Consider the following 13,030-nt stretch of genomic DNA (forward strand, 5'->3'; position numbering starts at 1 on the left):
CATGGAAGCGGAGCAAGGCCAGTGTTGTGCACAGGTGTCTCTACTTAACAATCACATAGTGTATGTGGTCTTAAAAATTTTGCAGCTCATCCTCAACCTAACTACAGGCTCTACTCTTCACCACAATGGTGACCCTACAAAACTAACAGAACAGAAATCCCAACTTAACACAACATTGAACACTAACTTATGTCTCCCTATGTTAATCTTGTGCAAAAACAACACTTAATTTTAACATTTATTTAAACAGTCTGACACAAAGAATTCTGGGAATTAGAAATCTGCTGCAACTCAACTCAATCATATTAAGTTCAGCTTACTACAATTCAATTTTGCGTTCCCACAACATTTTTCTATTAAGTACAATGAACTTTCATTGTTATTTGAGTGAAAAAAACTCGTTTAATTTAATTCATTTCACTGTTCGGTTTTACAGTGCAGCCAAGTTTTATTAAAAGCCCATTTTGCCAGAAGTAAAATAGCTTATTAATTCCCCAAAGCTACAAAGATGATTTCACCTAACATTCTCTGAGATAATAAACCATTTGACCTCAAGGGATTGGTTAATGAAAACACGGCTGCTGTGTAATGATCTGTTTACAGGACACTCTAATACAACCTGTTCTAGTCCAGGGGAGGCTCTGCCTTGCTCCCCCTGCTCCCGTCTGCCTTGCTTTCAGTGATCCAACAATACTCCTCTGACCTCTATGGCACAGTAAGATGGCAGAAAAGCAGGCCACCCATGGGCATTGTGCCCAAGATCTGAGGCACTCGACCATGCCAGTGTGTTCTGTGTACAGAGCTATACAGTATAGTAGCTGCCTGTGTTATTACATTTGCATGTATTGTTCAGTGTGCATTACAAGGATATGCAGACTACAACACTATACACTCTGTGTCTTTCCCACACTATACACTCTGTGTCTGTCCGTGCCATAAAACCTGTAGGCACTTCTGTAAGTGTAAATGTGTGTATATTAGCTGTGTGGGCAGGTCTTGCTTTGATAATTGATCCTGTGATGCTGCAGTCCAGAGTAAATGTCTGTGTGTGATGCATTACAGTGTATGCTCAGTTTGGGTGTGGATAAGCACTTTGTGTGTCTTCTTTGCTTTGTGTCACGTGAGTTCTGAGGCAAACCTTGGACTCTTTGAATAGAAAACAACTACGAAATTCTCATGCCTGCAAAAAATGTGTCTGGTTATGTATTAACTAGAAACACTTTTACTCTGTCATATGAGTGCTACGGTCTTCAGTTCATTAACCAAGACCGCCAGGCCTACTTTTTATTGTCTCTTTATTGATTTCTGTGGCAGATACTGTGTGTATTTGCTATCTGGCTTGCATTTTAACTGTGTCAAAGTTTAAACTAAGAAAGACACTGACCTATATTAGTGCTTCACTCTCACTCACACATGCAATGATGACCAATGCACAGTCTCTAAACACACCTGTACTACAGATGCCCAAGTTCCCACCAAAACGGAGACGTTTCAGATTAGAGCCGACCCTGCTCTTGCAAAGAGTATGACAGCTTGCTTTGTATTGGATGAAGCCTGTTTTAAAGAGTAAATCAATAGTAAATAGTCTGAAATTACATATTTATTTGACAAAAGCTAATTTATTTCCCCACACTATCAATGAACAATATAAATATATATTCCGAATCATGCATGGCACCCTTTAGAGCTTTGCTATAGTTCACAGTGTTTAAAATCACAATGTAACAGAAGTAGCGACAGATATTTTCCTCTGATTGTGATGCACATTCAAGTGAAATGGATTATTGAAAACAAAAAATATATAGGACAGGTCTTGGTTTTATTAGATGTTGTTGATTGGATGGAGGCAGACTGGTTTACTTGGACTACGATACGATTGGAGAAGTCTGGCTTATGTCACCAGAGAGACATCTGACACTACAAGATCAGAAGTGACACAAATTTAAAAAATGAGATCAATAACAGAAAAGTAGAAAATAGATTTTCCACTTTAATATGGCTTCACTGACACCACACAGTGTAAGTGCAATGTTTGTTGCAAACAAAAACACCAGAAGCTGAACAAAATGTCAGCAGATTGGACATATTTCACAATTAACAATGTGTATGACATAAATTCATTACCAATATTCACGCCTGCATAGAGCTGCTTTTGAGTGCAGCGAGTGCTTGCAGAGACAGATACGAGGAGTGAATTTATCGAGCACACTTTCCTAGAACGTCCTGTCTCTCAAGTAATGCTGGGAAATTCAATTAATTGGACTGAATTGCTTCATTGGATGTTACAATAAAAAAGAAAAATGATGTACAGACTTCTCAACACTACTTGAGAGTGAGGACACATAGGAAAAAGCACTCTGCCGCACACAATCGATTGATGTCTGCTTGCTCATCCTCTATAGTTACGTTCACACTGCAGGGCTTAATGCTCAATTCTGATTTTTTGAAAAAATTAGATTTTTTTGCAAGGCCGTTCACATTTTCAATTAAATGCGACCTTTTGTGATCTCCTGTGTGAACGTGAAATGACCCAGAAGTGACCCGCATGCGCAGAAGAGTATGCAACGGCCAACGACGTCAATCGTTGTTTGCGGAAGTAGACGGCCACTTCGTTTGTTCCAGTCTTTAACCTTCTTGTATTTGGCTCAGAGGCTTTTTATTTTTCGCTGACATTGGAGCCAGGATCGTCTGTAACCACGCTCGGCCATTCCGCTGGAAATGTTATCGTAAACCGCCCGGTTCCGATAAGAGCCCTCGAGTTTGGCCTGAATAGAGCTGTCACCCCAAATATTAATTAAATCTGTGACCTCGCTTCCCTTCCATTGACTGGTCTCAGCAGCATCGTCCGCCATGGTTGTTGTTTATCTTCTCGTTCCCGCCTACTTCAACGCACAATTATGACATTTGTAGCGTATCAATGACGTACGGGTCGGATACATGTGGCCTGGCCGTTCAGACGGAGGTCGCATTTCAAAAGATCGGATACGTATCGGATTCAGGACCACATACCCAAGTGGCCTGGGTCACATTTGAAAAGATCGGATCTGTGTCGTTCAGACTGTCATGAAAAGATCAGATACAGGTCGCATGGGGCAAAAAAAAATCGGATTTGGGTCGTTTCAGCCTGCAGTGTGAACGTAGCCTATGTGACAGGGGGTGCAATAAAAACAAAGCTGTATGTGAAATCTAATGCAAATAATAAGAGAACAGTTACTGTAACAGAATTAAAGAGTAATCCTCTACATAGAGCCGCACAATTTGGGGAATATGATAAAAAATTATGATTGTTGCTATGTGTGTTGCACAATTTGGCCAAAAAGTTTATTATAAATTATCAATATGACTACAAAATAATAATTGTTATTATAATGTGATCTTTCATTGTAAAATAAAAATCAATTTAAAAATATATAATTATAATCAAGGCATCAAGCTTTTATTTTGGTGGAAAACCGCAGGAAGCACTTAAAGTCATAGTTCAGCCAAAAATGAAAATTCTGTCATCATTTACTCATCCTCAAGTTGTGCCAAATGTGTACGAATTTCTTTCTTCTGCTGAACACAAAAGAAGATATTTTGAAGAATATGGGTAACCAAACAGTTGATGGTAACCACTGACTTCCACAGTATGGAAAAAAATACTATGGAAGTCAATGGGTCACATCAACCTTTAAAGCTTTTGATAACCCAAGGGCAGTAAAAATAACAAACTCTTACCCAATAATTTGTAATACATATAAATCATTTAAAAAAGCAACATGCTACACCTAAATCATCAGTTCCAACGTACTGTACTTGAAAATGGCTTTACTATAAATACAGGTATCGCTTTTCAAACTAAACCTCAAAAAATGGTATTGGTGCATAGTGTTTTAACACATAAAGGGCCGGAATAATGACTCATGGTCACTAACCGGAGTGCAAACAATGCAAAAAGTCCATGGCCCCACTTTTACCCCCTTCCCCGTCTGACTCATTCTAATCTGTGGGAAAGGAATGTATCCTATTACTTATTAATGGAACACCTAAAATTGTGTGTTGCATGAATGCAGGGTATTGTGGTAAAGGCAGGAGAGTGGCATTGTGAAACTGTCAGGCTTCTTTTGTAAAAGCTTTTTGTAGCCCAAAAGGCAAAACTTATAAATACTGAGTCTTTGTGAGAGAAGTAGTAAAAACAGTAACCTTGTAACCAGTGTTGGGGGTAACGCATTACAAGTGTGGGTTACATAATCCGATTACTTTTCCAAGTAACTAGTAAAGTAATGCATTACATTTAAATTTACAACAAAATATCTGAGTTACTTTTTCAAATAAGTATAAAAGTTTGACATTTATTGACTGACAGCTCTCCTGTCCCCATGTTGAGAGAAAATTGTGTGCACTGTGTGAACCTGATGGTTATTGTAGTTCTAGACTAAATGTTAGCATGCGCCTACTCATCTCCCTTTCATTTCATCCAATATTCCTCAAAATGAATAAAAACAGTAAAATACAAACTCAGAATATTACGTAAAACTGCAATAATTAAAAATATGTTAAATAATACATATACTTTATGTACTTAATCTCACTTTATTAACCAATGCTTTTGCTGCTGACCTTCAATAATTCAATTCAACTATACTAATAAACAAAAATAATTTAAGATGAAGATCACATTTGTTAATTTTTTTTTATTGCCGAAATTGCTTTCTTCTCCTTCGTCCTATTCTTCTGCAATCCAGAATGGCAGCACAGCTAAAAGGCGCAAATTTGCATTTTCTTCTGTCTGAGGCTTATTCATTTCACTTTTGGTGTGAAAGGGCCTTTACATTTGCCAAAACTTTTTTTGTTATTAAAAAACAAGCAAGAAAGCCCAGCCTAAGTGAGAAAGCGTAATGCAGAAGTAATGTAACTTTCCATAAAATGTAACTAAGTAGCGCAATGTTATTTTTTTTTTTTTTTTTTTTTTTTTTTTTTACAAAAACTGTTTAACAACTGTTTAACAATGTTGTAATGCATTACTTCTAATAGTATCTTTCCCCAACACTGCTTGTGACATACTAAAATACCAGTATAACACATTTTGTTGCACTTTATTTTAAAGTACATGCACTTACGTGTACTTACAGTGTACTTACCAAAGAAAGTACTGGGTAATATAAGGTAACTACATGGGTTAGTGTTTACATGGGTTACTCTCAGGTTCAGGGATAAGTTCAGGGTTAGTACCTAGTTTTAACCAAGTTATTGCAATTACTATAATAAGTACATGGGGAACAGGACTGTTAAATAAAGTGCTACCACACATTTCAGTCACAGTTAGATAAGTACATTTGTGATGTAATGTCATGTGCAAGTGCATTTAGGCTATGCAATTGGCAGATGTTCTAAAGAGACTTAACATGGTGTATTTCTTATGTGTGTTCTATAAGAACTGACCTTGTGCCATGCTCTACAAATTGAGCAACAGGAAAATTAGAAAGACATATAACTACAGCAATTCATCTGTCATTTGTGACAAATGAGTCTATCTACCCTGTACCCCGCTGACCCCGGTGCTTATAACCCACCACTGACCCTCCAAGACCCTGAGGCTTTTCCAGAACATACAAACATGTAGCCACAAATATATTCATACGCATCCTTTAGTCTTTCCCCCTGTCCCTTGTATCCATCTGAACTCTCATGCAAGGTCCAGACACTCATTTTCTCATATCCACACTCCCCTTCTATAGCCAGGCGAGTGACTCCTGTCATTGTCGAGCCATCTCTGTCTTGGGCGTGTGATAAAGGGGTCATTGTTGCTATTTTGCTGTGTTCTCAGCCGTCCTCTTGCCCTGACATATCTCCCTGATTCATTTTCTCTACAACTGCTAGTAAAACACTATTTGAAAAGTCTTCTTTTACACCTTAACAAGCAATTCACCTGCTAAAATGGTATAGACATCACATGGCCAATAACTGAAATGTAGTCATCAAGTAAAAAGCCCTGCCTCACTGAGGTGAATATTACAAAGTCAGAAAATCAGAAGTCCAAAACAACCACAACCCGAGTAGCCTGTATATAAATTTTAGGTGTGCATATGTACAACTGTTGTTAAGGGATGGGTTAGGGCAGTAAAAATGCAGTACTGCACTTTTACATCCACGGTTGAGTATGTAAACGTGTCCTGTCATTGAAGAGGCATGGTAAACTAGTAACCTTAACTAGTTAGTAATCTGTAACTAGTAATCAATCTATATGGGTTTTAATGCCGAATAATGATATTGACATCTAGAAGGCATGGTGGTCACTATTCAACATACAGTAAAAACATACATTATTCTATTTTAATATAGTTTAAAAAATAATCTATTCATGATGTGGCAAAGCTGAATCAGCATCATTACTCCAGTCTTCAGTGTCACATGATCCTTCAGAAATCATTCAAAAATGCTGATTTTGTGCTCAAGAAACATTTTTATAGGAATATTTGAATGAAAAGTTCGAAAGAACAGCATTTATTTGATTTTTTTTGTAACAATTAAAGAAACTTTAATCTCTCTTTTGATCTATTTAATGAATTAATACTGAAGTATTCATTTCTTTCAAAAAATTATATAAAATACAATTTAACGATGACAAATAAGATCTGCCTCAATTTGTGAATTCAAACGCAAAAAATCCAGAAGCTAACAGCTGACATTGCATTTTTAAAGTGACATTATAGCCCCTTTCACACAGAGATTCCGAAAAATATACTGATAATGTGTCCAGGGATTTGTCCTGGGATCGTTTGGAACAGTTCACACCCATTCCGTAAAGATCCTGTAAAGACACATGACATCAGGATGTGACGTGTAATGTCTCCGCAGCGTCTTAAGTTTGCTTTTGATCTGCGATTTCTCTCTCGAGAAACCACCCTTGTGCATTTTTTTTCTGATTTGATCATAAACTAGCAAATTGCATACCATTCCACTAAGCTGGCAAACGATCTCAACTTCAGCGTCATCACTACAAAACACCCCTTATGCGATTTGTCTTGCAGGGTGCGTTCGGGGGCTGATCCCAGCAATATTATTAGGTCCCCATCCTGGATCAATCCCAGGATGTGTTTGCATTCACACAGAAGGAATTCTAGCAATTTTATGGCAATTGTCTGGGATCAGCGCTCTGTGTGAAAGGGGCTTAGGTTGGAATGACCAGCTACTGGCTGATGCTGATAATGTAATGTAAATATAATCTGATTAATGTAATATATCAGTCTATCACCGCCTTGGTCATATCAGTATGTCTTTATTTTATCAACATAATATTAAAGTTGAGTGTAAGGATATAAATTGGCTTTATTAAAAGTGGAAAAATGTGTGCCACGACTATTTGATTGCACCAGAATGGTGCGCTTTAGCTATTAGCCATTCCTGTGTTCCAGGAAAGACCTGCCTGAGGAGTGTGTCAGGGGAAGGTGATCAGGGTTTTAGCATTACTCTCAGCTGAGTCACCCTTACAATTGATCCCTATTTCTCTTTTGTTTTCCCAGAGTGTGGGCCATTCTTTGCTAAAGGTAACTGAAGTCCAGCGTGAGCTCAGTTAACAACATGAACTGACCAATGACTCCAGCCTATCAACTCACACACACGGAGTGACATCACTTTAAAGGAGGTCACATTAATCAGATTATCCTAGTTATTCAGAGGCACTGGCAACCAGCGAACCAAGTATGTTCAAATTAGCCTTCCAGGCAACGTGAGAGAGAGGCAGCTATTACAGTCATTTTGGTATGCTAACATAAAAGTCTTTGTCCCTGACTTCTCGTATCATTGTTCTAATATAATATATTTACAAAGCCAATTGATTTATACACCAATTATGAGGGTTACTACATTTTGAGACAAACACCAATGCTAGTAAAGGAATGGAATTACTGGTGCACTAAAGGGGATACTATACCATGCACACAATCCCGCTGTACTGTGTTGTTAAGCGGGGACTGTACTGTGGGGGAGGGGGATGTCTAGGGTGCAATAGAGGGAAGCTGGGAAGAGGCTGGAGGGCTTGGAATCCGCCTCTGTTGCCACAGCAGCTGTGCCAATCTCCAAGTACGCCTACAGTTTGAAGAGGATACCTGAGCTCAGAGCCCCTGGATAATGAGAAGCAGTGAAACTTTAAACTCTGACAGCTAATGCTTTTACCCCTCCTGTGTCTACAGGGGCAAGGTAAACAAGCATCCCATTGCTGAGAGAGGGAGCAGCACTGGGATGACTGTTTTCGTGGATTTGACAAGGACAGGGATTAGCAGACTTTGCTAAATCTTCTCTAGAGTGTCTGTCAAGCTACTGCAAAAACCCTTAGTATCGGGTGTGCAGTGTTCATTTTCCAAAATGCATCCATATACTCATCCATTCAGCTACTCTCTTCTTTCTGCCCACAACAACTCTAACTGTGCTTAGCAGCAAATAGCACAAAGGACCAAAAATAGCCCAGCGTTTTCCAGAGCAGAGCAGCTTGCCTTAAGAAGAGAAAGCAATGCAACGTCAAGAGGCTATACACAAAAAAACAAAACAATGTTTCCAAGTCCATACACAACATCTATTCCTTTTGTCTGTTCGCTACAGTCACTCCACCAGTGCCAAATCCATGATTTTTGGGCTATTCCAACTAAGGATAAATTTGAGGATAATTTGAGGATCAGTTTTGGGGACTGTATCTGACATATCAAAAGTCACCCAAAGGCATTTACTCCTTATCAATATGTTTTTGCATATGAATATGTGTTTTGGTGTTGATTGCAAAGTTTGTACCTTTAGGGGTACAACAGCTTGTCACAAGGAAAGAACCCTCAAAGGGACATCTTTATACCTTATTTTCCTCTAAATTGTTCATAGTAGTAACAATAGGGTTGGGGCGATAGACGATGACGATGGCTGACAGACATCACAATGCTGAGCAATGGCGAATATTCAAATGGTAGACCGCGGTCCGCATCCGGACCCTGGGATGTTTCTGTCCGGCCTCCGAGACAGAACGGTAGCACCATTTTATTGTTTTTAGTTGAAGTGAGCAGCATTTCAAAACACCACAAGCACAAGTAATGATATTTCAGCGCAATATCCTCTAGTAGTTTTATCTAAAGCCAAACAAGCTTCACTCAAGCCCTTTCAACTCCATGCGCGTTCTTTCTTTCTTCAGACACGTGCCACATTAACAGTGCGTGTCTACTGGCATGGAGCAGAAGGAGCGTTTTTAATTAATTCCAAAGAAAGTTGAGTGAAAATGAAGCCCCTTCCTCCCTGTCCCAATGTCATCATCCATCACAATGTTTCACTGTAGACATCATCTGATGCCAATTTGGTAGACATCGCCCAACCCTAAGTAACATAAGGGTAACATAAGTTGTCCCTTTAAGGGTGCTGACCCAGTGACAAGGTACAATTTAGCACATTTATTTTGACAGAGAACAATAAAGAATTGTTACTCACTGTTACTGGATTTGAGGTCTCGATGGATGATTGGCACAAAAGTCTGGTTGTGCAAGTAGTCCATTCCAGTCGCAACCTGCACTGCCCAGTTCACCAGTACCCGAGGAGGCACCTTTTTCCCAGCAAGTGCCCGGTTAAGTGCTCCACCACGGGCATATTCCATAACCAGGCAAAGATTTGGCTCCCGGAGGCAAACACCTCGGAGAGCGATGATGTTGCGGTGTCGGAGCATCCAGAAGAGTCTGGCCTCCTGCCTCACGTTCTCTGCTGTGGCACTGATGTCCTCATCTGGGTCCTGACGAGCAGCTTTAACAGCCACTTCCTCATCTCGCCACACACCCCTATACACCTTTCCAAAGCCACCGGCACCGATCACTTCCTCCAAACATAGCTCTGAGAAATCAATCTCTAGAGGCGACTCCCCACCGACCAGCCCTCCCGGAGGCAATGCTGGATAGCTGGCATCCCGTCGGGTCACATAATTACTAGGGAATATGCCCACCTTGTCTTGGATCTTTCCAGTCCACCAGCCCTCATCTCCAGACACTTTGGAGTCCTTGGAGAGCACCTCCAATAGGTCGCCACGTCGCAAGGTTAGCTCCTCGTCCGCTGTAGCCTCATAATCAAAAACAGCTGTCCAGTAAGTGTTAATGCCTTCATGATGATGGGGAAGATGGGAATCTGGGGATCCCACTGAGGATGGAAGAGTAGAGGAGTTCCGGCTGCTGCTGTTGTGTGTCAAGCAGGGTATTGAATTTGCACTTGCTGGGAGTACAGGGGGAACTGGGGGTCCACAGGAACCTCCAATGTTGGTGCAAGGTAGTGGGGCAGCACTGCCACCACCTCCAGCTCCTACTCCACTCAGTCTTGTATATGGGTCCATCACTGAGTGCACAGGTCAGCGATGAGGTCTCAAAAGCTGGAGGAGGCCCTCTGTCAACTTGCGCACAATATCCATGCAGAGCCCATCTACTGAGTGCAGGCCTTCTTAATGAGGGAAGAAATGAACGAGTAAAGCTTCTGCTGGCCTGCCCCTTCAATGTCCTCACCGGTTACTTGGATTGTCCAGAGCACACTTTGCATGTGTCTTAACATTTATAGAGCCATTGTAGTCAGTCAATGTGTGCTTACAGCTCTAATATGACTAGGACGAAGAGTAGTTTTTCTCAAGTCCTTGAGATTAGGTGAGAATACCCAGTCCATCAAGACGTGAGAATGTTTTCCTTTTGGTTCCTTGACAGACAGCATTGGGCTTTTCCATTAGAAGAATCTTTGAAGGCCTTGGAGACTCTCTAAAACTAAAAGAATATTAGCTACTAGAGGATAAAACAAGAACTAGATGGGTCTTCTGATAATTTGCCCTACATCACATATCATGATCTAGTAGGGGTTAAATTTCATCTAAATAGCTTGCACTGGAATGTTGTCCTAACCTCTAATCTATGTAAATCCGATCCATGTAAAACTCGCATATTTGTAAATGCACATCGATGTTGCTCTTTGCAATGGATGTTAATGAATATTCATAGCCTTAAACACATGCATGCGCAGGCTTAAGGCATCTTCGGACATTCAGCTCTGATAGGCTCACAGGGATGCGCCAGCTCGCGATCTCAAAACATCCACAATTATTTGCACATTCGTAATATTCACTTCACGTTTCTCTTGTCTCGTGCAAATCCGGTACATCGCGAACGCTATAAGAAAGTCTCTAAATAGCCTTTAAGGAAAGCGCGCGTCCATTTTAAGATGAGAATCACAACAGAGAGATGGCAGAGCCTTTAGTCGACATACATAATGTATTCTAGCCATTTAGCGTTTTGAATATTTGGAAATGCATATTAATATTTCATCAATAAACGTTGCTATAGCTACTACAAGTCTACTGTTTGCATTTTAATCCAAGTCATAAACCAATGCGACTGTCAGTGTGGGTTATTTCTATGAAGCGCATGTGCAAGTGCTTATTTCGATCATTTCGTCCTCATTTTCCATGATTGTCATTTCAACTGTATATATTTTTATTGTCGTCGAGCAGTTGATTCATGTCAGTTGCGTATATAAATTGAAATGTTTAACAATCTTAAGCGGAACTTCGGCTTGGTATTGGATTATTATTATGATACAGCGATAATTGAGATCATTTTATGAAGAATGAGAGTGATGCAGATGGCTTGCATAAAGATGACTTTTATCCAGGTCGTAGCGATTAGGCGACGAAATTCTCAAGAATGCGTTTATGTTGCCCAAATAAAAGCCAACACAAAATGTGTCCACCATTTTTACAATAATAATAATAACACCAATAATAATAATAATAATAGCCACCTAGTTCCTTTCTAGATTCTTCCACAATATTTCTTGTAATCCAGAGATCAGTGAGAAAGTATCCCTGCGTCCTTCCAGCCCAAAACAACCGGTTTTAGATTCAGATATATGTTTGTGGTTGCTTGGATCGCTCACTGTACATCACAACATCCATACAGCTCGTCGCATGGGCGTATCATAATGCTGAAATATTCCCTAAACATCATCGACTTCCACTGAAGGATGCTCTTTTAATCTTTCTCCCAGCTGGGTCAGATAGTCGGTCCGTCGTCCATCTCACTCGAATCGTTTCTGCCACCGCTTCCTTTATCTGTGAGAAAGACGATCTATTCCATGGACCGGGCTGTCAGCTCCTGAGGCTGACTTTGTATCCAAATACACCGGCTGGACTGGGGGTGGAGGACAGTAGGGCATTCTGGGAAATGGAGTTTATAGTGAATGCAAAGTGGACGTGGCCTATTAGGACCAGCTATATAATATAATATAATATAATATAATATAATATAATATAATATAATATAATATAATATAATAGCACTTTTAGCACAATTATATATATATTATAGATAAAATGTGTGTGTGTGTGTGTCCTGGTAATCCATATGTTATGGGGACCAAACCCACAAGTATAGTACGTGTAAATTTTGACCTTTTGGGGACAATTTTTTGGTCCCATGAGGAAACAAGCCTATAAATAATACAAAATGTTCTAAAATAGCAAAAAATGTTTTCTGTAAGTAAAACATACTTAGTGTAGGGGAAGAGAATATACAGTTTGTACAGTATAAAAAAAATTACGTCTATGGAATGTCCCCCCAAAACACATGGAAACCCAACAATGTGCGTGTGTGAGTGTATGTGCATGTTTTTTGTGACATATCTGTACACAAATTTGTATAATGACATGGGTATGACATAGGTATTACAAGGAGAGGGTGACTTATGAGGACATTCCCCATGTCCCCACTTTTCAAAAGGCTTATAAATCATACAGAATGTGTTTTTTTGAAAAAGTAAAAGTGTGCACAGTTTTCTGTGATGGTTAGGTTTAGGAGTAGGGGTGGTGTAGGGCGATAGAAAATACAGTTTGTACAGTATAAAAACCATTACGCTATGGAATGTCCCCACAATTCACAAAAACGAACGTGTGTGTGTGTGTTTGTGTGTGTTTTGTGACATATCAGGACACAAATTTGTATAATGACACAGGTATGACATAGGTATTACAAGGAGTGGATGACTTATGAGGACATTACCCCAT

General features: G+C 39.8%; 1 protein-coding gene across 4 annotated transcripts in view; it reads right to left on the bottom strand.

Moving 5' to 3' along the window:
- map3k10 (mitogen-activated protein kinase kinase kinase 10) overlaps positions 1-12,184 on the bottom strand; it is a 44,323-nt gene extending 32,139 nt beyond the window's left edge. For 3 of the 4 annotated variants that reach the window (XR_010895532.1, XM_067390522.1, XM_067390524.1), the window contains exon 1: positions 9,442-12,184. Coding sequence is in view for 3 of the 4 variants with exons in the window: in XM_067390522.1 (XP_067246623.1) it covers positions 9,442-10,324 (883 nt within the window). In the remaining variant the exon portion in view is untranslated. The remainder of the gene's footprint in view (positions 1-9,441) is intronic. The other variant, XM_067390523.1, reaches the window with a different exon arrangement.
- Between the last annotated feature and the right edge of the window lie 846 nt (positions 12,185-13,030).

This window comes from Chanodichthys erythropterus, chromosome 7 (genome assembly GCF_024489055.1).
Source record: "Chanodichthys erythropterus isolate Z2021 chromosome 7, ASM2448905v1, whole genome shotgun sequence".
NCBI lineage: Eukaryota > Metazoa > Chordata > Actinopteri > Cypriniformes > Xenocyprididae > Chanodichthys > Chanodichthys erythropterus.